This window comes from Chelonoidis abingdonii, chromosome 20, assembly GCF_003597395.2.
Source record: "Chelonoidis abingdonii isolate Lonesome George chromosome 20, CheloAbing_2.0, whole genome shotgun sequence".
Lineage (NCBI taxonomy): Eukaryota > Metazoa > Chordata > Testudines > Testudinidae > Chelonoidis > Chelonoidis abingdonii.
The window spans coordinates 2,966,159-2,990,832 of NC_133788.1; the positions used below are offsets into that span (position 1 = coordinate 2,966,159).

At 52.8% G+C, this 24,674-nt stretch overlaps 1 protein-coding gene across 3 annotated transcripts; it reads right to left on the reverse strand.

Annotated features, from left to right (window-relative positions):
* Positions 1 to 870: 870 nt before the first annotated feature.
* POM121 (POM121 transmembrane nucleoporin) lies at positions 871 to 19,173 on the reverse strand. Of its 3 annotated transcripts, XM_075074080.1 has the most exons (13): positions 18,822 to 18,977; positions 17,977 to 18,135; positions 16,001 to 16,081; positions 15,013 to 15,184; positions 12,005 to 12,096; positions 10,889 to 10,959; positions 9,993 to 10,117; positions 9,508 to 9,610; positions 8,658 to 8,837; positions 6,608 to 8,290; positions 5,710 to 5,838; positions 2,518 to 5,223; positions 871 to 2,221 (listed from the first exon to the last, which is right to left on the reverse strand). In XM_075074080.1, the coding sequence occupies exons 1-12, from the start codon at positions 18,884 to 18,886 to the stop codon at positions 5,129 to 5,131; spliced, it is 2,955 nt and encodes a 984-aa protein (XP_074930181.1). In that variant the 5' UTR covers positions 18,887 to 18,977; the 3' UTR covers positions 871 to 2,221; positions 2,518 to 5,128. The 3 variants fall into 3 exon arrangements, with proteins under 3 accessions (XP_074930181.1, XP_032645579.1, XP_032645578.1); XM_032789688.2 differs by having other exon boundaries at positions 871 to 5,223; positions 18,822 to 19,173; XM_032789687.2 differs by lacking the exon at positions 5,710 to 5,838 and having other exon boundaries at positions 871 to 5,223.
* Positions 19,174 to 24,674: the final 5,501 nt, after the last annotated feature.

The window sequence follows — 24,674 nt, forward strand, 5'->3', positions numbered from 1 at the left end:
CCCTGAACAAGTCTGCTCCAAGGGAGAGGAGGCTCCCCAAAGTCCTGCCTGGCTTAGTGGGGAGCAGTTCCAGAGCATCGCCCGGTGACTCCGTGACAGTGGGTGAGAGATTCTGTGGCCTGCATTGTGCAGGTCAGACTAGATGATCATAATGGTCCCTTCTGACTTTATGAGGCAGTATGGATCAATTCTAGCTGGAACCAAGGGATCTTCAGCTTTAGCACAGGCCCACAACCCCTACAGACACTTACTCCCCGACTAAGGGACAAAAATACGCACATGTCCAAATCATTGTCATTGATGTATATAGGCTTTCTGCACTCCATAGTGTATTTTGGTGCCCTTGCCCCCCCCCACTGGCTCCCCACCCATCACCTCTGGCCCCCAATGTCTCTTCCTGCTCCCCCACTGCCTCTCCATCCTCACCTGGGTCCCCACTGCTTCCCCCCCTCCATTGCCAAGCTCCCCGTCACAGCCTTGCACTCAGCCTCACCCCTCTCCTTGCCTCGACTACAGTGGCCAGTAAGGCCAGCCCAGCTGGAGCCCAGAGCCCCACAGCTGGATCTGGGGTGCAGGGCTGAAGCCCGGAGCTGAATCATGGATCCTACTGCCAGAGCCCCAAGGCTGAAGGGGGGGATTAAGCTTGCCTCCACAACCCTGCAGCTGAAGGGAGGGGGGCGTTAAGCCCATCACCAGAGCCCCTGGCTGAACCGGGGAGTGGGGGGCTGGAGCCCACTGCCAGCACCCCCGGTGGCCACATTTCAGAAATGCTGCTTTAGAACACTGCCTGAGCCTGCCCTTTCCATCTCAGGCATGGCCAGCCAGGGCAGAGCTGGGGCTGCCTGCGACACAAAGCAACTGGTGCCAGAATCGAGCACAATTTTGTTTTTATTTTAAATCAATGACATAAGCAAGGAAAAAATTGCACATTCACACTAAAAATCCCCACCAGCTGCACCAGGAATGATCTAAGTTTTCATTTGTAATAAAAACGCCGCCCTCCGCCCAACCTTCATGTACTGCAGCCCACTCAGGTTTGCAACACACACAGTTCTCACCCAGCTAAAGAGGAAGCCGGACAGCAGAAGGTCTCTGTGCAATACGCAGATGGGGTCCCTTAGAGCAGCGGCCTGGTCACTAGACAGCTTTGGTATTTGCTATCACAGCAGAGAACGGTGGGAGAGCTGAGAAAATTCAGGCCAGTGGAACTGAGTTAGAGAACGAGGAAAGGGCCATTTACAAACACAACGCCAACCAAGATGCAGCAAAGTGACTCCTCACTGCTGCTGAGTTGCTTGGCAGTTTAGAGCACCAGCGCTAGTTAAAGACAAGCTCAGCCCAGGGTAACACTCCAGGAAGTGTCTGAACCAGCCCGTCGGTCCGTGGTGGTACCTGGACCCTATTTGTCCTACCCTGGTTCTTCCACTGGACTAGCCTGAAAGAGGCTTCAAAGGAAACCGCCACACCCTGACGGCTGACTACGAACATGGTTTGTTTCAGGGCAGAAATCACTGCAAGGGGCTCTCTTGAGCTGCTGCTAATACGTTCCATAAACGCACACCATCAACCCACCCTTGTTCTGCTCAGCTCCTCCACCAGCCCCAGCAACCTGCAGAGCAGCTTGGAAAGGCCTCGCACTGCATTGGTATGAACAGGGGCCTCAGAGGCAATATACTCCCAACAGAGTTTAATTAGCCTGCAGGAGCCTGGCTGTGTTTGAAGAGCAAGAGGCCTCCTCCTTATATTCTGCTGCAGGGCATTAGAATTGCAGTAAGTTACACACCAATGCAGCATGATATGTGGCCTCTGCCTTGTACGTCACCTCTAGCCTAGCACTGCCACGAATGAAGGTAGATAAAGAGGCTTCAAAGTAAACCGCCACGCCCTGAAGGCTGATTATGAACATGGTTTGTTTCAGGGCAGAAACCACTGCAAGGGGTTCTTTTGAGCTGCTGCTAATTTGTTCCATAAACGCACACCGTCAACCCACCCTTGTTCTGTTCGGCTCTTCCACCAGCCCTAATAATAATCATTATTATTATTAGATGGGAGGCTGGGCAGAATGGGTTTGTGGTGGAGGAAGGTCGGCTGAGATGAGCAGTTCCCTCCCGGCCTGTCCCCAAGGAATGCAGGAGTGTGGGAGCAGGCCTGCCAGCAGAGTGCATAGCAGCTACCAACACCTACCTGAGCTTTGCTTGCTGGCTGACACTGAACTACTCCCCTTTCTTCTGGAGAGGGGGAGCGATTCTGGGATCTAAGCCAGGGAGCAAAGACACTCGCTTACGAGGCCGGCAAGAACCAACAGCCACGGATTAGTCACAGCGTCAGAGCCAACCTGCCCCAATTCCCAGGGGATTTGGGAAGCTCCAGAGCCTCTGGACACCCCCCCCCCCCCACCACAAGCAGCAGGCTGGGAAAGCACAGGCCTGACACCAGCGCTTAACAGCACATGGGCCCAGACGTGTGCTCTAGGACAGCTCTGCTGGGGGCGGGGATTCGGGATCAGTTTTAAGGTACAAGCCCCTTCACCTGATTTTCCAAACCTGTGCAAAGAGTCAGACTGAAATGAGACTCCAGCAAGGCTGGGCCAGTGCTATTTACATGGCTGGGCAGAGCTCCGCCATGGCTGCTTTGGTATCCTAAGCAAAGGCTGGGGAAAACCAGCCCAACACCAGGCAGCTACAGCCCTCCAAAGGGGCAGGGGTGAGTGCAGGACACCCTCACCCTAAAGGAAGCCACCTCCCAGCTGCTAGAGCCCAGAGACTTTCAGCCCATGTCCCACCTCCCCAGCCAGGCGAGGCTCATTGTTCCTGGTAGAAAAAAATAACCCCCCCCCACCCCCCAACTCTCTCTGACATGCAAAGAGCTCCTAAGTCTCAGTCTCAAGGAAAAATAAAAAAGTTTAGTCACATCCACAGACATCACATTATAAAAGAATTAAGTACATTTCATGTAACATTGACTGTCAGGGAGGAGAAGCCTGGCAGCTCCTGCCAGCAGGAAGAGAATGCACCCCCTCGAACAGAGCAGGCCAGCCCTTCCTGCCCCACGGGCTAGCTGACTTCCCAGCTGCCAGTGGTTCCAGGCCCACAAGGGACCACTTCCTCCTCCCCAGAGGTAACTGCACAGCTAAATCCTAGTCGACAGCTTTGAACTTTTGACCACCTCAGTGAACCAAGCTTGAAGGAATTCAAAGGCAATTTAGCTTAAATATAAAAATAAATTTTTATTTTCTTAAAAAATGTTTAAATATCTGTTAATTTAGGATTCGGCAGACACACACTCACACCTCAAAGTAGTAAAAAGATCTGGCAGCCTGAGTCACTCTTGGAACATGGAGGGGTCAAAGGGGCCTAGGCCTTTGGGGTGTTGGCCCCTCTCCCCGAGGCACACAAGGCATCCTCCTCCCAGTGAGAGCTCCCCAGAGGCTGTGGGCAGTAGAGGGAATAGGAGCCCTGGCCCTCTCCCCTCTGAGTGCCAAGATACAGGGGCACCCCATGAGCGCCCCCCGCTGGCTGGAAATGAGCACACCCAGCCCCTGAAGCCAGGCTAAGGGAGGAGGAGTTTGCAAGTTTTAAAAGGGGCAAGAAGCAGAGTCCTAAGCTTGTCAGTTGAGGATTCTTTCCTTTAGTGGCTTCGGGCAGCCCTAGGGAAGCCTGGCACTGAGGGGACGTGTGCGACAGACCCCTGGCTGGGTACCAAGCTCATGGGCAGACACAGGGAGAGAAGAGCTGCCAGCCTGGGACCTAGGGAACCCTTCCTGCCCCTGTGACCCCCCCCCCCCCCCCACGGCCCAGGCTGCCATCCTTTCAGTCATCACATTTAAGATAGAGTTCACTCAGCACTAGTAGCCACACAGTGATGCTACTCTCATCACCCAATGAGGCAGGGTGCATCCCCACTAGGAGACAGCCTCCCCGCAAAATCTTTACACAGCAAATCCGGCATTACCAACATGCCGCCACTCACACGGTTCAATTCTTCCTCCAAGCTCGATTCAATGAGCGAACACACACACGAAGAGCACAACAGACAGTGCTTAGACAGGAGCAGGGAAGACTACAGAAGCATCACGATGGGAGAGGGCAGTAAGTGGCAGCATCCCACCTCCTCTGGGCAGGGGTTCTGCTCATGCCTGGGCCTGGCAGAACATGGCTGGTGTACCCAAGGCACCACCCTCCTGCTCTCCCGGATGCAGAGGTTGGTTACCTCTGCAATGGCCTGGGTTCCCGCAGCAGAGGCGAGATGCTGAGTTGCAGGGTCTGCGTGGGAGCACTGAGAGGCAGATTGCTCACAGCGGGTCATTAGGCGCAGATGCAGGAGCTGTCTGGAGCACCAAGAGTTACTCCCCAACACACAGGGACTCGGGCCAGTCCCACCTACTAGATTTGCCCAGGCCAGATGTCTGGCAAACCAGCACCTGCCAGTTCAAACCAGAGGCTGGAGTCCCTGAGGAGGTGGGAGAGGTGCATTTACCAGGGCATGAGATCACCGTGCAGGGAAAGGCCTCCGGAGCCAGTGAAAACACCTCCCTTCCAGGACCAGCAGCCACGAGGCAGACTGGGAACGCATCTGCCTGGAGGAAAGAGCCTCACTTACAGCAAAGCTACATGGGGGAACGCAGGGCCACAGCATGAGAAGGAGCAGAACGCGAGTTTCCATTCAGGCACAGACGGGGAACGTGCATATGAGCCTGCATCATGGGCACCTCCCCTCGTCCCCCGCCAGCTCCCACGCCACACACTCAGTACACGGTGGATGGGCAAGGCTGACGTGTCAATATGGTCAGGAGAGCACAGGAGCAGCTAGATGAAGCCATGGAGAAATGGCACATTGTGAGCCCTGGAGAAATAAGGGAGGAAAGGAACGCTGCTGCTATGTACAGAGTTTATCCAGTCTCAGCTGTGGAACTGTTCAAGTACGAAGGGTTTGGTTTATCCTGTCTTGCATCGGAGTCGCCGCCACCCAGAAGCGTCTCCAGCCGATTTCAGAACCGAGCACCTGACCCATGGGCTCCGGCTCCTCATCAGAAGGGTTACTTAGAACTCAGATACCGTCAGCTCAGGTGGCTGGGCTGGGGCTCTTCACAGCTGGGTCAGAACTAAGATCCAACAGAAGACCCAAGAGGTTATTTTTTGCGGGGGTGCTGCCTTCGTGCCTGCAGCCGCTGACGGGGCCCAGTCTTGGATCCTGCCCCGATGGAAAACGCAGGGGTTGATGGTCCTAGAGGCAAGAGAGATTGCATGAGGCACTGCCAGCCTTTACCCTGGTCTGTCTGATGCGGACACTGCTACACAAGAAGCCCACTGCAGCATTAACTTCCCAGGGGTCTGCGAATGTGAGCGCGCACTATCACCTTGCTAAGGTGAAGCAATGAACTCTCCTCCAATCTAGCTCACCCCACCACCCCCCAAACAGAGAACCGAGGTTCTGTTTCTGAGGGGGATGCGGGGTCCTCCCCCATACCCAACCTTCCCCACCATCCCAGGGAGCAGGCGGGCAGGCAAAGGCTGTCTTCCAGGACTGGCTGTCAGAGACATTTCCAGCCATCCAACAGCCAGCCCACAGGCACTTACCTCTGGGAGCCTGTCTGAAGTCAGTGCACCCCACAGCAGGCTCTGCTTTAGGGGCAGGGCTGCTACTGACACCCCAACCACCCCCCAAGCTGCAGACCTGGGGGAAGAGGAAGCCATGAGGAAAGTCTCTCACCAAATGGAGGCCTTGCTCCTCCAAAGCCCGATCCAGGAGTGCTGGGGGTCCCGAACGAAAGGCTGTTGCTCCCGACAGGTCCAGCTCCTGGAGCAGGCGTGCTCTGCCCAAAGGAGGGAGTGGGAGTTCCTGACAACAACACACCACTGTCAGCCTTGGCTAGAGGAGCAGGACGGGGAGTCTGTGTCAAGGCCACAGCAGGATCAGAGCCTGTGCACTTTGGGGAAGCTTCTGCTCTAGCGCGGGGGTGGTGGGGAAAGAGGGGTACAGCTCAGCCAGGGGAGGAAGGAGACGATGAGAACAAACTGCACAGGTCCTACGGGAAGGGCTGGAACATCCCCACCCAGCCTCCCAACAGGCAGAGGTGATGTGCACTCCCCCAAGCCCCAAAGGGTTTCCATTTCCCCCTTTCCCAAGGCGACCACCTCCCCGCTCTCCCTGAAACACTTGCGTTCCTGGGAAAACTGGCTCCTGCATCTCCCATCAACTCCCTTCCTACATCCTGAAGCTTCCCTTCAGCAGACCCATGGGACAGAACAGACTGGGATTTGCAGAGTCTGGGGGAGCTCACTCTACTGGCTGGGGCTATTAGAAGAGTGATCCCAGCCCACTCCTTCCCCAGCGGATGCAGCCCTTGCAGACCCACTGCTAGAAGCTGGAGTGGTCCCCGGTCTGTGCAAAGACTGGAAACGCAGCTGATCCCAAGGAATGGCTCATGGCAGAGGGAAGCGCCAGCCCTAAGTTTAGAGGGGTGAGGAACAAAGGGAGAACAAAAGCACAGCAAGATCACGGCCTAGATCCGCTCAAGCCTCCCACTTTCTCCCCAAGCCAGCTCCAAAGCAGGGCCCAGCCCTCGACCCAAGCAGGGCTCAGCAGACCTTCCTCCCCTGCATCTTACCTCCAAACACAGGCTTGCTGTCAGGAGTGCCAGGCACAGCGAAGGCGAACGGCGCACTCTGGTTTTGGGCACCCAAAGTGTTCTGTGTCAGGGAAGAACCAAAGGGGGTTGCTGTGCTTGCCGATCCGTTCTGTCCAGCCCCAAAATTGAATGCCACGGAGGGGGTGCCCCCACTCAGGGCAGACGCTCCCATGGCAAAGGCACTGGCGCCTGTGCTCTGCTGGTTGGACACCCCAAAGGGGAACGGAGAGGGGGTGGTTCCGCCAAATACCATGCTACCTGTACTGCTCTTCGTAGGCTGGGTGTTGGAGCCAAAACTTGACGCGCTTGAAGTGGTGGCTGTTCCAAAGGAGAACACTGATGTAGTGCCTCCAAAAGCTGGCTGGGAGCTGTTGGTGCCAAAGGAAACTTGGGTATTAGTCCCTCCGAAAACTGGCTGCGAGTTGTTCCCAAAGGCCGGCTGTGCCACAGAGGGAGCTGCAGAGGCCCCAAAGCCAAAAGCAGGGGTACTAAAGCTCGCGGGGCCAGCGGCAGGTTTGCTGGTGGGCTGCTGGCTCTCCGGGGTGCCACTGGCAAACGCAGGCTGACCAGCTGCACCAGGATATGGAGGGGGCGGTTTTGCACCTGTTCCAAAGGAACCACCAAATGCTGCAGTGGAGGAACCAAACGACAGCGTTGACTGACTGGTGGTTGGTGGGGTAGAAGAAGTCAGATTTGTGCCCCCAAAGATGCTAAAGCCAGCAGTGGTGCTGGGAGCAGCTTGTGCTGGCCCGAAGGTGGAGCCTGCCGGAACACTGGCAGTGGGGGCTGCAGGCTTTCCAAACTGGAAGATAGGAGTGGTAGATGTGAAGCTTGCTGCTGTGCTGGGGGCCGGGTTTGGAGAGGCTCCGAACAGGAACGGTTGGGTTGCTCTAGTGGAGATGGGTGCAGTGACGGCTGTGCTGTTGGATGCACTGGTGGTGAGCGGCACGCCAAGTCCAAAGCTGAAGGCTGGCTTTGCGGTGGCGTCAGTGGTGGCACTCAGTGTGCTGGCAGCGGTGGCTGCAGTAGTAAAGACAGCACTGGGGAGGCTGGTGAAGACAGAGGTGGTGTCTGTAGTGGAAGTTGCTGTCAGATCAGCAGCTGGGGCTGGCTGAGGGGTCTGCTTGTATGTGAAAGGAGATGCTGTTGTTATAGGTGCAGCAGCAGCTGCTAAGTTCCCAAAGACGGGCTTGAATGTGGTGGTGGTGGCGGCAGAGGAAGATGCTGTTGAGGGAGGCACAGAGCTGGTAGATGCTGCGACTGCCGGAGAGGTGCCAGCTGCAGAGAACGCCACGCTCTCGCTTTTTGGCAGGGTGCCAAAGATTGGTTTGAACATGGGGGTGGCTGCGGGTGCGGTGGATGCTGCCCCTGGTCCAGGCTGGCTGGCAGGCGGTGTACTCAGCATCCCAAAGAGAATGCTGGGTTTAGGGGGGGAGGGTGTCTTGGTGGGTGTCTGGCCCAGGTCAGATGAAGCAGGAATCACCAGGTTGCTCACACTGCTGGCTGGCTGGGCAGTGGAGGAGGGAGGGGCCAAGGGAGCAGGCAAGTTTAATGCTGGCCCAGGCTTGGAGTCAGACACAGCTGCAGGGAGTGAACCTGAATCCAGCAATACCATGGGAACTGTCAGAGGCAGCTGAGATGTCACTGCAGCACCAGTCGAATCTATGGAAGAGGGAAAATCATTTACAGATGAACAGATGACTTACTACCCGAGTTTGAGTTGAGTGATGAAGGACGTCAACTTGGTGGGCTGGGAGAGATGATCAAGTTGCCACCAAGACAGACCTTCCTGGAGCAACCCCCGACCCAAACAGAGCACTGCTCTGCGTGACAAGGTTAGAACCCTGCTGGCTTCCCCTAGAGACCCTCCTGCGCCACTCTCGTTGTCAGGGAGAAGCAACACTGCAACTCCAAGCCCTGCCAAGTTGGGACTGACTAGTGACCCACGGAGGCCATTCCCACTGCTCTCCCATCTCCCCTCACCACACTAGAGCCCCATGGTCACTCCTGCCCTGGCTGGAGCACTAACCTGAAACCACAAGCGCACTCTGGCTGCTCTGCATCTTCTTCAGACTCTCCAGGAGTGACCCTGTGCTGGTGACCAGGGGGGCCGATGAAACAGGTGTAGGCCCAGTAGATGTCAGTGTGAATGACACAGGCTTGGATGCAGGGGTGGTTTTTGCAGCAGTGCTTGGGGTGGCCTCTATTGCTGGAGAACAAGAAAAACAACATGCTTACACAGTTTGCTATTAGCCAGGCTTCCCGGCTATGCACGGGCAGCCGAAGATGGGACCAGAGCCTGACGCAGTGACGTGACATTAGGAGGACATGCCATATTCCTGAAAGGATCCAAGGACTTCACCCCCACCCAGGATCTGGAGGACTTACATAGGGTTAAAAGCCCCAGGTTTGAGGGGTAGGGGTGTCATTCATGAAGTTCTCCTCAGGACCCAGAGTGGCAGAAAATCTAACTTCATTAGCTGCTGGGAGAAGGCAGCTCTACTGGGTATGATGCATGACTCACAAGGTGATGTTCTCTGGCCTGTGTTACATGGGTGCTCACACCAGATGACCATAATTAAGGTTAAGATTTTGTCAGGGTTATTTTTAGTAAGATCATGGTCAATAAACAAGTCATAGAAGCCTGAGGCCTGCACCGTCCAAGCCCCGCGCCGCCTGCAGCTAAAGTCGCAGAGGTCACCAAAAGTCATGGAATCCATGATGGACTCGTATCCTTAATCATAATGGTCCCTTCTAGCCTCAGAAATCTACAGGATGGGTGTTTCCTTCAGTTTCTTGCTTACAGCATTAAGTTACTGTAAGTATCCTACTAACCGCACCTCCTAAATGGGAGAGGAAGGCAGCGAGGGGATCCTTACCTGTCTTATCCTCCAAGACTTTGTTGAACCATTGCAGTGCTGCTTTCTTTTCTGCATCCAAGTCCTCTGCTGTGACAGCATAACCCAGCTGAGGGGGTGGGGGCTGCCCAGGGAAGAACAACTGCGTGAGCTTAGTCCCTTCCTCAAGGAGGCAGGCAGAGCCCAGCCAAACTCATGGTAAAGCCACTGAGCAGCAGCTGCTATGAAGCAGAGATTGCCACTCAGATCCCTACTCCTCTGTTTTGCCCACTAACTGCACACGGTCTGGGGTTGTTTTCAGCTTGGTGCTGAGTGGGCCACAGTATTGCCTAGGAAAGGCCCAGCAGCAAGCAGCTCCCCAGACACCAGGAGCTGGGGTTGGCTTCGCTTCCCATCCCACAAAGGGCAGGTGCTCCTATCCCTCGGGGAAGCCATTCCTGGAGGCCCTGCAGCAGGATATTCCACTGCCAGAGGTGCCCAGGAGGAGCGACATGGAGGCAACGTACCAGGGTAAGCTGGTCTCCTCGGCGAGAAGAAAGCAGCTGGATCTTCCGCTTGCGTTTCCCACTGCTCCCCGACATGGCCGGCGAGGTCAAGGAACTCTGCTTCTTCTGCACAGGAGTCTCCAAAGCTAGTATGGGAGGAACCAATCAAAAGTAGGCGTTCCAGACAGAGGAGGTGGTCAGTTTGCAAACCCTGTCATAGGAACTTGCTTACCGATGCTTTCACCGCCCTTCTGCCAGAGTAGGGGGGGGAGAGACTTGCCTCCAGATAACCCTGCCTCCAAGCACAGAGCCACAGACAGAGGGCCAAGCTGAGTACAGGACCCCAGGGTTTCCTGGCTGAATGGCTGGCCACACCTGCAAACTGAGGAGGCAGCTTGTGCGAAGACTCCCAGGGATGTGGACAGACTGCTCCAGGACTTGCTCCTGCTTACATTGAAGAGCCCATTCAGTAACTCAGAGCAGCAACGCAGTGGCCCTTTCTAACGGCCGTCCACCATCCTGTCAACATGCTCCACTAGCCAATTGACAAATTAGATCTGAGATTACTTTTCTATCACCCACACTCAGACCCCAGTGGGGTGAAGCATGGCAGCCGTTTAACCACTTAGGACAGCAAATGATTAACACTGTCCAATTTAACCAGCAGGAGGAAACAGGGAGGGGCCTATCATTGCTCAGCTTGGAACTTGGTGGAGACACATCATCCTCTCCCCTCTGCTGTGCCGGGTACCTACTTGCTCCGTTTCTAGACCACATTCAAATCTTACTTCCAGAGAAGGTTCCAACTTTTGCCTCCTCTGACTCTCCAGCAGCCTTTCCTTTACAAGGCAGTTGCAGAGCCTGAGGCAAACTTGCATCCCCTGTGGCTTTGCAAGCCACACCCTGTCCCCACTCACCCTTTTCTGTCTGCAGCTCCTTGTCAGATTTTACAGGGGTAGACGTGCTGGACCAGTGAGGATCCTCCTCCCTGCAGAGACAGGAGAAAGCCTGTTAGGCCCAGTTCACACCAACACACCTCCTCTCTGAGGGCTGCAAACATTTCAGGACAGATTTAACACAACCCATGAGGCGTGAATGATCTTGAAAGTCACAAGCAAAATTGCCAACCACCTTTAAGCACAGCGCTGCCTCTAGCCCAAACAGCTTGAGAGTGCCCAGAGGCAAAAGACGCACACTCGTGTGCCACAGCCTGGGACAGTGGAGAGGTCTGGCATATCAGCACAGGAAGAATTGCACACAAACCCTCCAGCACTTTGCAGAGACAAGGCTAAACTCTGAGCATAACTGAGGGACCCGCACTTTGCTAGCCTGTGAGTCATTGTGCTTTAGACCCCAACATTCACAGTGAATATCCTGGGAGAACAGTCAGTTTCAACGTTTTATGACTGATGTGCCACACACTTGGACTGCAAACAGACCCCCTTGCTGCAGGCCCATGAGCACTAAGGCAGGACGCTGGAAGTAGACAGGTGCCCCTGTATCCCTTGGACAGCTATGACGGAGTCCTTAGGAGCAGCAGAGGTGGGTGTTAGTTAACAAAATGACAATGGGCCCTTTCTTCTCTCCCAGCCCCAGACATGTGAACAATCCAGGTCAAGGAAATGGGCAAAAGCAGCAGGGTGTGCTCAGCATCGGCAGTCACCAGCCCAGTAACCCGTATCAGCCGCAGGGCAGGCGGGATACAGGTATGGACACTAGAGAATGGAACAAGTTCAATGCCTCCTTAGGCTGCCGGCAGGAAGACAAGGGAGATAGAGTCAGCTAGACTTCAGGGGACAAGACAGCTTGGAAGGGAAGGTTTGGAGTGCCCCAAGGCGAGTGGCTTACACAGACCTTAAGACCTGGGGAGAGAGAAGAGGGCAGTCCAAAACGCCTCACCAGCCCCACTTGGACATGCCTTGCCCCCTCCCCACTGGAGTCTGCACACAGGATACCGCTAGAACGATACCCCCAGCATCTCTGAATCAGCAACAAATGCAAACTGCACTGAACTGGAAGCACAGCTTGGTTACCTGGCTTTCTTGCTAGGCCTCTCCGGTGTCTGTGAGCGGGAAGATGCTGGACTGGAGAGAGGTGAAGTACTTGGGCCACTTCTCTTCCACAGCTGGAACCCAAAGAGAGAGACCGACCATTAAAAGGTAATTCACACCAGGAAGCTAAATGCCCTGTGCTCCTGGCCAGCCCCCCAGGCTGTATTGGTCCCCTTTGTAACAAATAAAGCAACAATGACCTGGCTGGTGAAGAGACTAGAGCCTTAGGATGTGTGTGTGCTGCAATCAGACGCTCCCCAGCTGGCCTGTGCCATCTGACTTGGGCTCACAGAGCTGTTTAATTGTGGTGTAGACATTAGGGCTTGGGCTGCAACCAGAGCTCTGGGGCCTCCCACTTTGCAGGGTCCTAGAGCCTGGGCCCGATGTCAACAACACCATTAGCCTCTTGGCTCGAGCCCTGAGAACCTGAGTAAGCGGCACAGGCCTGCCGCAGGTTTTTAACTGCAGTGTAGACATACCCTAGACCCATGAGCACATCGAGTTACTCTGGCAAGAGCAGGCTGTGCTCTCAGCAACACCACACAAGATACAGTTAATCCTACCTCAAGGACTGTAGCGTTTTTCCATTGAAAGTGGCACATTTCAGGTGAGACAACCTAGGGAACATTTCCTATAGGAATCGTAATAAGAGGAATGGCCATACTGAGTCACAGCAATGGTCCATCTAGCCCAGGATCCTGTCTTCTAACAGCGGCCAATGTCAAATACTTCAGAGGGAATGAACAGAACATGGCAATTATCAAGTGATTCATCCCGTCGTCCAGGCCCAGTTTCTGGCAGTCAGAGGCTTAGGGATACTCAGAGCATGGGGTTGCATCCCAGACTATCTTGGCTTACAGCTACCGATGGATCTATCCTCCATGAACTTAACTAATTCCTTTTTGAAGTCTTGGCCTTCACAACGTCCCTTGGCAGTGAGTTCCACAGGTTGACTGCACTGTGTGAAGAAATACTTCCTTTTGTTTGTTTTAAACCTTCTATCTGTTAATAGCATCGGGTGAGGTCTGGTTCTTGCGTTATGTGAAGAGGTAAATTACACTTTCTTATTCCCTTTCTCCACAGCAGTCATGATCTTGTAGATCTCTATCATATCTCCCCTTAGTCGTCTCTTTTCCAAGCTGAACAGTCCTAGTCTTTTTAATCTCTCCTATGGAACCTGCTCCATAACCCTAATCATTTTTGTTTCCCTTTTCTGTATCTTTTCCAAATCTAATATTTTTCTGGATGGGGAGATCAGAACTGCGTGCAATATTCAAGGTGTGATTTTCCCATGGATTTATTTTAAAAAGGTGTATCAGGTTTGATGCCCAGGGTCCCCTCTGGCTCAGGAGACAAGGAGGTACAAAAGAAAGAGGGCAGAACAGCAGTAGTTAAGCCTGCACAAGGATAGTAAAGTTCAGTTATCTGCTCTTATAAGAACATAAGAAAGGCCCTGCTGGGTCAGACCAAAGGTCCATCTAGCCCAGTATCCTGTCTACCGACAGCGGCCAGTGCCAGGTGCTCCAGAGGGAATGAACTGAACAGGGAATCATCAAGTGTCGCCCATTCCCAGCTTCTGGCAAACAGAGGCTAGGGACACCATCCCTGCCCATCCTGGCTAATAGCCATTGATGGACCTGTCCTCCATGAACTTATCTAGTTCTTTTTTGAACCTTGCTGTGGTCTTGGCCTTCACAACATCCTCTGGCAAGGAGTTCCACAGGTTGACTGTGCACTGTGTGAAGAAATACTTCCTTTTGTTTGTTTTAAACCTGCTGCCTATTAATTTCTTTTTTAGTGACCCCTAGTACTTGTGTTATCAGAAGGCGTAAATAACACTTCCTTATTTACTTTCTCCACACCAGTCATATAGACCTCAGCCATATACCCCTTAGCCGTCTCTTTTCCAAACTGAAAAGCCCCAGTTTTATTAATCTCTTCTCATATGGCAGCCGTTCCATACCCCAATCATTTCTGTTGCCCTTTTCTGAACCTTTTCCAATTCCATCAGATCTTTTTTGAGATGGGGCGACCACATCTGCACGCAGTATTCAAGATGTGGGCGTCCCACTGATTTAAATAGAGGCAACATGATATTTTCTGTCTTATTATCGATCCCTTTCTTAATTATTCCCAGCATCCTGTTCGCTTTTTTGACAGCTGCTGCCTATTGAGTGGATGTCTTCAGAGAACTACCCACAATAACTCCAAGATCTCCTTCTTGAGTGGTCACAGCTAATTTAGACCCCATCATTTTATATGTATAGTTGGGATTATGTTTTCCAATGTGCATTGCTTTGCATTTATCACCACTGAATTTCATCTGCCATTTTGTTGCCCAGTCACCCAATTTTGAGAGATCCCTTTGCAGCTCTTCGCAGTCTGTCTGGGACTTAACTATCTTGAGCAGTTTTGTATCAGCTGCAAATGTTGCCACCTGTTTATCCTTTTCCTCCCCTTATGCTGCATCAGCAATTTTACAGTCCTGTCTGATGACAAGGGAGTCATTTCAACAGCATTATTTTTATTTTGTACATTAGCAGTTGCCTAAGAGCCCTGATCAAAGCTGAAAATGCTGGACTCAAACATTGGCCAACTGCAGCCTGAAAGAGGGTGGCATGACAGGAGAATGGCTCTGATTTTACATTTTGTTTCACCTAGAACAATCCAAACTGAGCACCATCGAACTGAAACTAAATCACAAGGAAATCGCAGTGTTCTGGTCTGTCTGAGGGGGCTGTATTCCATGACACCCCCTGGTTATAGCCAATGCTGGAGGATGGCGAAGCACTGCCTCCTGGTGGGCTACAGTTTACATTTTGCTTGAGATTCTCTGCGGAAGGTGTTTGTACTGCATGCAGCTGGAGAAAGTACTCAGGTTTACTGCCAGGCATCTGGCAATGCTGCCGTATTCTCATAAGGCCATGCCACCCCAAACCACTGCGTCTCCTGTGAATTCCAGGTGTTTTATTAGAAATGCTGTGACCTACCTTCGTGAGTCCCCGGGTGGAGCTGTAGGAGCTAGCGATGGCATTGCGGATGGAGCTGGGAATCCCACCAGCATATGTGGTGTTCATGGAGCTGATGGAAGAAGTGCGCGATCTCTTGCTCAAGCAATCATCTAGGCACTGGGAAACGAGGGCCCTCTTCAAAATGCCTGGCCTAGAGAAAGAGGGAGAGGTGGTTACTAATGAAGCTAAGTAAATCATTGAATTTTCAGTTTGGGGGCTGAACCAAAAAAGTTTGCTTTGATTTGAACCAGAGCTTATTTTTTTGTTTTTCTCATCAAAACAAAAAATGGAGAGTCTCATCTCAGGCATTTGTCTCATTTCACACAAAAATGTTTTATTCTCAGGTGTTTGGCACTTGATGTTTTGTTTAGAGATTTAACTATTTAAAAAAAAAGCTTTAACTTTCAAAATTTTCCATTTTTCCTGGCTGAAACTATTCACTGAATTTAACTTAAATTCACACACAATTATGATGCCCTGAAAAATGTGTTTTTCAGTTAATACCATTCACCAAAAAAAGTTTTGCCCAGTTCTAATTTCATGCAATCCCCACATCCGCATGTTTTGGGAGTCTCCCACCCAGCCCCTCTCTCTGACAAGTTAGTCTGGATGATTTTTTTGAGGGAGGGGCAGGGTTTTCAGTTTTCCTTTTTCAGCTTGTGCAGCCAAGATCTTGACCAGGGGGCTGCCAGCAGCTCAGGCCAAGCTCCAGTCCATACAGAGAGAATCCAGCCCAGCACTGGACACCTCTCAGAGGTCTTTCCTCCCCCAGTCAGGGTGCAGAGCTTGGGTCACGGGACAGGAAGCCCAGCTCTAGCCCTGCCTGCTATTTCAATAAATTGCACTTCAGGAAGGAAAAGCACAGTGCTTTTTCCTCTGGCCTCCACTCGACTGGCCAAGTCTGCAGAGCCTTTTGGCTTTGCCCTTTAGCCAACACTAGCCCCTTAAGAGTTTGACAGGCACTTACTTGGGTACCAGAGAAGCTGGGGCTCCATTGGCTACCAGAGGCTCAAATGCAGACTGCCCACTGCCACTGCTGTCATGGCGTCTGCAAGAAAAAGACATGAGGAAATCTTCAGCGTTCAGAAGGACCCACGCAATCCAGCAATTTGATGAAAATCTCCGCTCTGGAACCCAGAACTCCTACATCCTACCCATTGCCCTAACTAGACAGACATATGACCAGACAGACTGGCCCACCCATATTTTCATCTGAAAATCAACACTGAGAATTCTGTTTTTATGAAAACATTCAGAAGTTTAAATTTTTATTCCAATGTGGAATGAAAACCAATGTCAAAACCTTGGAAGTTGCCTTGAAACAGAATCGTCATCCTCTGGTCAGTTCTACTGCTGAGCTTGACTGCATTTCTCTCAAGTGCAAGCCACACCAACTGCTGCCCACGTGCCAGGCATAACTGCTGGCAGTACAAAGGTGGCCTCAGGGTGTTGGTGCTAAGATAGGACATAGCTGACACGAGTCACTGAGCACTGAGCTTTCTGCCTACTTATGGCTAAGTGCTTTGAAATGGGTTACTGTTACACAGCTGCGAAGCCAAGGTCAGAAAGGAGAATAAAGTGTCAACGTCCATGCTCACCCTCTACCACTCTTTATAGGACCGTATTCATCCTGTGTCTCCCGCCACACACACTTTGGGAGGTGGGACCGGATATTCACCAGTCCAAGAAGTACAGAGAAGAGCAGTGGGAGAGGTAGTGGCTTATGCAGCTTTCTCAACTCCAATTGAAAGCGTGCTCTTGCAGCAATGGGAAAAGCAACTGGTTGCTCCCTGAAAGCCACTCATCCTCTGGGCTCTCAAACGAATATCTAATAGTGGGGCCAGGAGCAGCATACAGGATACAGACTCAAACAGTATCATGGGCCCAAGCTTCTCTTCTCTGGTTCTCTAGCACTCAATTTATCTGCAAGAGCCGATAAACCCAGCCCCAATGGACTTCCCACTGTAAGCAGCCTGCAGCCTCGAGACATGCAAGGGACAGACATGGGGAGCCACAAGACAAACCCACACATACAGAAATGGACAGAAGGAAAAACACAGCTGGAAGAGAGGAGAGTTGCAAGAATGCTCCACCAGAAAGAGGATGGCTTCCATTGATTTATATCCTACTACTTCCTAAAATCCTGGGGAAAGATGCTACTGTAGCTGTGTGTCTGAGACACAAGGTCTGGTGTTCTCATTAAATTTTAACGAATGGAAACTGGGAAATATTTTTCCCCCGTCTTTTCTTGACGGAAAAACACGCATGCTTTTTTTTGCTTATTGAGATATATAAAGGAGATCTCAACTGATTTTAAATGGTGATGTTTTGTTTTACATCAGAAATTCAGGACGCGTGTATCCCATTTCTCTCTAAAGACTGAGGTTGACTGGAGAACTGATTGGTTTATGATAAAAATAATATGGAAGCGAGACCCGGTGAAGTGAGAGAAAGGGGTGATTACGTTTAAATGGGAGTTAATAAACCAGACTTGGAATCCTAAAACAATCACCTCCAGCTGCTTGGATTCCTAACCCCTCTACCCCTTCAAACAAGTGGTGAAATAGAGGCGTGTTGTGTGTATTGAAGGCTGTCAAAGACCTCCACCAAAGCAGGGGAGACCAGGCTTGGCATTTGAAACGTCCACGATAGAAACCCAAACAGAATGTTTTTCCTCTTCCTGAGAAGAGAAGTCTTCGAGGCTTTCTGAAGGTAAGTGGAAGGGCACAGATACCAGATTCCTATTAAAGCTGGTCAGCAAGAGGAAACCAAAGTTCTGTTTCAGATTACTAGCCACAATGGAAAGAAAGGCCAGCTGTTTGCTCCCATGTTCACAGCTGGCGGGCTTCTCTATATCAATACTGAAGAGAGTGAAGCACCTGGCACATCCACAGCACTGCTTCAGACACACAAAGATAGCACCCAGGCCCACTAACTTATTACCTTCTTTTGTTCTCCTGACCACTGGGGAAACTCTGGTCGTCCTCCTCCTCCACAGCCCTCTTCCTGCTCTCTTTGAGGGCTCTCAGTACGGTCTCCTTTGCACATGGGTCCAGGGTGCTATTGCATGACACGGCCATTGGCGAAACCAGCTGCTCCAAGCTGCAATGGAAAGCCACGAGTTAAGGGAGAGTGGGCACCTACCTCCTCCCCGTTAGTGGTCCTGCACATACTGAGCTCCCCGTGCCTTGAACCCCAACAGCCCAGCACATCTGAAGACTGGCCCCCCCTCTAAAGAAAGAGAAATAATCTAGGCAGCATCACCAATGCAGCTTCAGGACTAGCTTGTGACCTCATAATCCTTTCCATGGAAATGAAGTGATGCTTGAGAGGGGGATTAAAGGGTCACTACAGGGCCATGGGCTACAGACACTCCCCCAGGGAAGAGGGCATCAAGCAACCAAACGGAAGAGCAAACAACCCATTTCCCCAAGCAGGCTACTCTCCCCATTGCGATTCATTAAGGGGAGGTTTTACAGGGCTATTAGTGTGAAGTGATGCATAAGTGTAACCACCAGTGCACACGCTACCTCAGTGCATCCAGAGCGAGTCACCACACAGGAGCTATAATCTGCTTGCTACCAGTAAGTACAGGATCTGGGAGAAGCAGGGCTCTGCAGGTGAGAGGGCCCTTACCCTTGAATGGTAAAGTCTACTCTGCACAGCACTCAGTGACCTCTAACACATAAGATACAAGTGTATTTGTGAGCACCGGCTGTTCGCATACACCACACGTGCACCACATGTGCAGTGGGATGCTGAAGAGCCACTGCTTAAGCTGTACTCACAGTGGAGAGCGAGCCAGGTTGCTGTCTGGCCGTGCAATCTTCACTGTCACTGGGCTGTGCACCATGCTGGAGTTGCGAGCAGATAGCAGGCTTTTCCTCTGGTAGCCATCCAGGCATACTGTGGGCAGGGCCCCCACCGAGGAGTATTGGGCCTGCTGAATTGGATACCGGCGCCGAGGAGCCAGCGCAAAGGGAGTTGGTGGAGTCAGATGATCCCTGCAGAGAAACAATACAGAGTATAAGTGGCCAGCCAGCTAACGTACCTCTTGCTAACCCTAAGACACTCCACGCATTGCAGGGGATCAAATGAGTTTAAGCTCACAAAGCTGCAATTATTTGTTGCAAGGAGAAACTCGAAAGGTTCAGAAAAGGGCTGCTTTAGTTATTACAAACAGTTACCCACAACAGTTTGTAAGTGACCAGAATTACACACGATCTACACGAGCTCACCAAAACACAGCTTCCTCTACAATGCTGGCGGAGCGTGCATCTCCACAGCAACGACACACAACAGCAAAGTGTGATCAATACTTTAGAATCTGGCCTGGGCACTAAGGCTAACAACCATCCTCTTGCAAAAGCCAGTAACCACAGTCATACCGATACTGGCCAAGACGACCTTGGGTAAGGGCAGTATTCTTGCCAGAGGGGCACTAAAACAAGGTGCCCCTGGTCAATATGGACATGGCCGAAGTGAAGAGGACCTCGTTTTTTATCTCTCTGTGAATCTTGGCTCTGTGACCCTGTCTCAAGAGCAGGAGAGGTATGAAGGCATTAAATAGTTGAGTTCTTATTACAATTCTGATTAATGCTTTAACATTGTCAGCATCACGCAAACACACATGGGGGGTGTCCATGCAATCCTCCAATCTCCCCCCCTCAACATTCTGAAGAGACAGCCAAAGCTACAAGCATCAAGGCCATACTGAGCCCTGTCAGTGAAGAGGATTTACAGGCCTTTAAATATTCCAGTGCAAAGCAGTAATCATCCACTCCCCACTTCTCCTGTGCGCCTAATGACCTAATACACCAGTTTGTCTACACTCCTAAAATCTAGCTGCCAATCCTTCTAAACCATCCTCAGGAGAAGGCAGACCTCATGTGGATTTATGCTCTCTGGGATGGGCAGACTGAGCTGTATGGGTAGGGGGTGAGACATCACAGAGACTGGAACGCTTCTGCTACTGTAGAGGATTGGGACAAATCAGCCATATTTGGTGAGAACTACCCTTCAGAACTACTCTTTCTTTGTAGAAGAGATGTCAGTGCAGTAAAATCCACCAGGATAATCTATTTCCAGCTTCAGAATATGGGGCAGACAGCAGGGAAAACATCCACGGAACCATTAGCACGTGGCAGCACCAAACAAATACTAATCTATTTGGAGATTTCCCCCCTCCAGCTTATTTAATAGGAAGCCAATGAAACATCACTTGGTGGAGACTCTGGGTAAGCAGTTCTCTCACCAACTCCAGAGACTCAAACATTCCAGCTGCAACCCAGTCACTATTACTCATGAGGTGGGGAGGCACAGTTTATGAAAGTATACTCACTGCCAGGAACAGGAGAAATATGCAGCTCTGAAAACAGAACCTCAGATTTCAACCTCTATAGTAGTCTCTTGCAAAATCTAAGTTTTGGCTTGAACTAAGTGGAAAGAGGAGCCACTTCAAAATAAGCCAAGGTGCCTCGACCCTCAGCCAGTCTTGCAGAAGACAGTCTCTGGGCAGGATGTGAATTCACTACACACCGTTTGGTTCCACAATACACTCCTGAGGGCATTCTGTGCCAAAAAATTAAAATTCTGTGCACAATATTTTAAAATTCTGCAAATTTTGTCAAATAAATGTGGAGACTCCAGCATGGCCTTGGGGAGCACAATTCCCCTGGCTGCACGGAGGTGGGAGATCACTGTACAGCTCCCCTCGGGACACGGACTCAACGGTGAGTCTGCACCCAACCCTGACATGGCACAAGGACCTGGCCTGCCCCAGAAACACCCCAGGGCCCTGCACTTCCATACCAGGTGCGGGCAGGTAAGCTCAGCAAGGCTGGATCCAAGTGTGGAGGGATCCAGTTGGGGGTTGAAAGGGTTCTGTTTGGGGCAATCTGGGTGCAGATGGCTCAGTGGGGGCTCTGGATACCCAGGGGTGGGGGCTCTGGATACTCAGGGGTGGGGGCTCTGGGTGCAAAGGTAATGGGACTCTGCAGAGGGGTCCAGGTGAAGGTGGTTGGGGCTCAGCCGGGGCAGACCTGGGGGGCTCAGTGGGGGGTCCAGATGCTAGGGGAGTGGGGCTCATCATGAGGGTTCTGAGTGCAGGGGGGTGAGGCTCAGCGTGGGGGTCTGGATGTATGGGGTTGGGCGGATGGGGGTGCTGCTCCCCATACAGTGATCCCTCCCCCTGTAACTGAGGAGCAATGCATGCAGGAAGCAGTGGCAGGGAATTTGCAGAGCTTCCTGCAGGCCCGGAAGAAATCTGGGGATAGGTCTGACCCAGCCCCAGTGGCCATGCAGGGGAAGAGGAAGTCTCATCCTCCCCAGCCCAGCCTAGCAGCTAAGCCAGCGTAGGGTAGGAGCCATCCGTCATCTGAGTCTTCCCCAGTCCTGCCTCCTGCCCCACAGTGATTTACCTCTCTGCCAGCTGCCCTGGGCACCTGAAACATATTGCTGAGGGTTGCATGACCGCTCTTGTGACTTCCCTTTGCTTCCCCATAAGAAAGCCATTTTTCTGCATGGAATCAAACACATCTGTGGGGGACATATATTCTGCGCATGCGTAGTGGTGCAGAATTCCCCCAGGAGTAACAATACAGCCCAGAGACAGAGCACTCCTAGGATGGTTTTCAAAGGGAATTTACCAGTCATGCTGTCCTGGCTGAAAGGGGAATGGAGTCTCTGCCTCCCTTAGATTGTTTCCCAGCCTCTGCTCCCCTCTGTAATAATCACAAGGGAGGGTATGGGCACATGGTTCTTTTCTGTAACTGCTACCAGCTCCTACCAGGGGGTTGCATCAAGCCTGCATCTCAGCAATGCCCCAGCCCCACCAAGCACAAATCAGGCCCAATTCTAAGAACTGGTTAACAGAGTTTGTGCCCTGCCATACTACAGCTAAACTATTTTCAACAGAACTGTTGTCCAGAGCCAGGGCTCAAACACGGTTAACATGCTGGTAAGGGGCTGCAGAAGATCCATGTAACAGGCACAAACTTTGTTAGCCATTATAAACAGAGTTTCTGCGCTTTAAGAACTTATAAGTAGTAAGTCTGGCCAAGACCTTAGAGAACAGCAGTGAGAGCCCATCGCTATTTACATCATTAGTAGTAAAAGCAGCATGTGTTATTGGGAGCCCAAGGCAAAGGCCAGGACACCATTGTGCTAGGTGCCATCCACACACACAACACGTGGTGGTCTACTCCCCACCCCAAAGAGCTTACATGGGGATGCTAAGAGCATTCCTTCCCTAAGATGCTGCTGTGCTCAGCCCATTTTTGCCCACCCATGCCAGCCTAAGGAGACTTGTGAGGGCCCAAAGCATCACCCACTCCCTGCACACATTGGGATGATGCCCTGGAGCTCCAGACTTCCCCGTGTATACATGCAGAGTATCCATTGCAACATGCTGCCGAAATGCAAAAAACCCCCATGAAGCCTGAACAAAATCACAGAGAGAAGCAGGGGAGTTCCCCCTCCCAGTTGCTCCACCCATTCCCTCCTGAACCAGCTGATTGCTTAGGAGCTTGTATGGAGTGGGATAGAACCCCACAAAGCCCAAGCACCCCACAGAGCTGCATGGCGAATGCCCTGCAAGAAGGGGGTTTCCTCTCCTGCCTGGAGAAGGGGGCTTCACACACTGTGGTGCCAGCTCTCTGCTACCTGCCTGCATTCCCCAGACCTGATACTAGGAGGGAGGTAAACCCTCTGGATGTTCTTCTCAAGTTGGTACCTTCAGAACACAGATGTGCTTGGGGAGCGACCTATCCCCAGAACCCACCAAAAGCAGGGAGCCTCCCCACCCCCCAGCTCCAAGGTGGGGCCTGCTGCCAATGTTGGAAGAAGGGGTACCCCAGGAGCAGCACAGGAGGGAGGAGATCAGACAGTGGGGAGGGAAGGGGGGGCATTCCCCAGAAGGGTTGGGGGTAGCAGGGCCAAGGAAAGCTAAATGGGAGTTGAGCTGAGGGGGCTGGAAGGGACAACAAGGACAGGAGGATAACAGAGAGGGGGCTGCCCCCCAAATGGAGGTTGAGGAGGGATCCATATTGTCCTTACTTGAAGGAGAGCGAGAGGGCAGCATGGATTGGGGATGAGGAGTTGGGCAGGGATGAAGCAGCCCCGGAGCAGGACTGAGAGGGGGTTCAGTCCTATCCTTACCCAGAGGAGATGCATCAGGAAGAATGGGGAGGTTGGGAGGAGGTGGCTGGGGCAGGTCGGTCCCAGTCTACTGGGAAGAGAGGTGGTGGGTTGGGGCGCCGAGGGTTGGGCTAGGAGGCTCTGGGGGCAGGTCTGGTCCTTTCCTGAAGGAGAGGTGGCAGATCAAGCTGGGGGTGAGGGGACAGTCTGGTCTTTACCCAAAGGCCAAGGAGCTGATCAGCCTATGTGGTCAGTGGGACTGGATGGGCTGAGCAGTGTCAGGGTGAAAGAGGGCTGAGGATGATCAGTCCAGTCCTTAGCTGAAGGCAAGGCAGTGGTCCACGCTGAGAGTGGGAGCAGAGGAACCGGTGGGGGGAGGTCGGAGGGAATGTAGCAGACTGAAGGGGAAACTGGCCAGCCGGGGTTGATGGGGCAGGCAGGAGTGAGCGGACCTGAGGAGGCAGGCTGGGCTGGGGGGTGATGGGGGAGTCATAGCGGAGGGAGTGCAGGGGGCATTGGAAGGGCAGGTCAGGCTTGGGGATCAGTGGTAAAGGGGCAAAGCAGCAGGTTGTGCTGGGGGATCAATGGATGAGGGAGAAGGCTGAGGAGGGTCGGTCCACTCTTACCCCAAGGTGAGGCATGGGGCTGGGCTGGAGGGAAGATGACATGGTCAGAGGGTGAGTTGGGGTGAGGGGCAAGGGCTGGGTGGGTCAGAGGAAGGGCTGGTGTGGTATCCCAAGATGAGGTTGCAGGACAGCCTGGGAGATGGGGGGTGGGCAGGGGTGAGGTGAAGCTGGGAGGGGTCAGTGAATCGGGGCAAGGGGTGGGGAGAAAGGCTGGCAGGTGGAGTTGGTCCACTCTTACCCCAAGGCAAGGAGACATGGCAGGCTGGGAGATGAGGGGGTGTCAGTGGGCAGGGTGAGGGAGAGGTCCACTTGTACCCCAAGGCAAGGCTGTGGGAAGGGTCAGGCTTGGAGATGGATCAGGGAAGACTCGGGGGTTCAGTGGCAGCAGGGAACAGGATAAGAGGGAAGGGTTGGATGGGTCAGAGGAAGGAGAGGGGGTAGTCCATTCTTATCCCAAGGCGAGGTGGCATGACGGGGCAGGGGGGTGAGCCAGGGTGGGGGAAGGGCTGAGGGATGTTGGGCTGGTGAGGGGAGCTAGACAGGTCAAGAGTGGGGGGGAGATGAGGAAAAGGGTTGGGTGGGTCAGAGGGAGGTCTGGGGGTTGTGGGGAACAAGGGGGAAGTTAGTTCTTACCCCAATGTAAGGCAGTGGTTTGGGCCGGGAGATGGGGAGTGGGTTGGGGTGGGGGGCAGGAAGAAAGGGGAGTGGTCTGCACTTACCCTACGGTGAGGCGGCGGCTCAGGCCAGGACATGGGGAGTGGGTGGGGTGAGGGGGAGTCGGGGGGATCAGTAGGGGGAGAGGAGATGGGAGGATGGGGGGCCAGGGTGAGGGGAAGGACCACGGGCTGTCAGCGGGGGGGGTGGTGGGCCAGTGTGGGG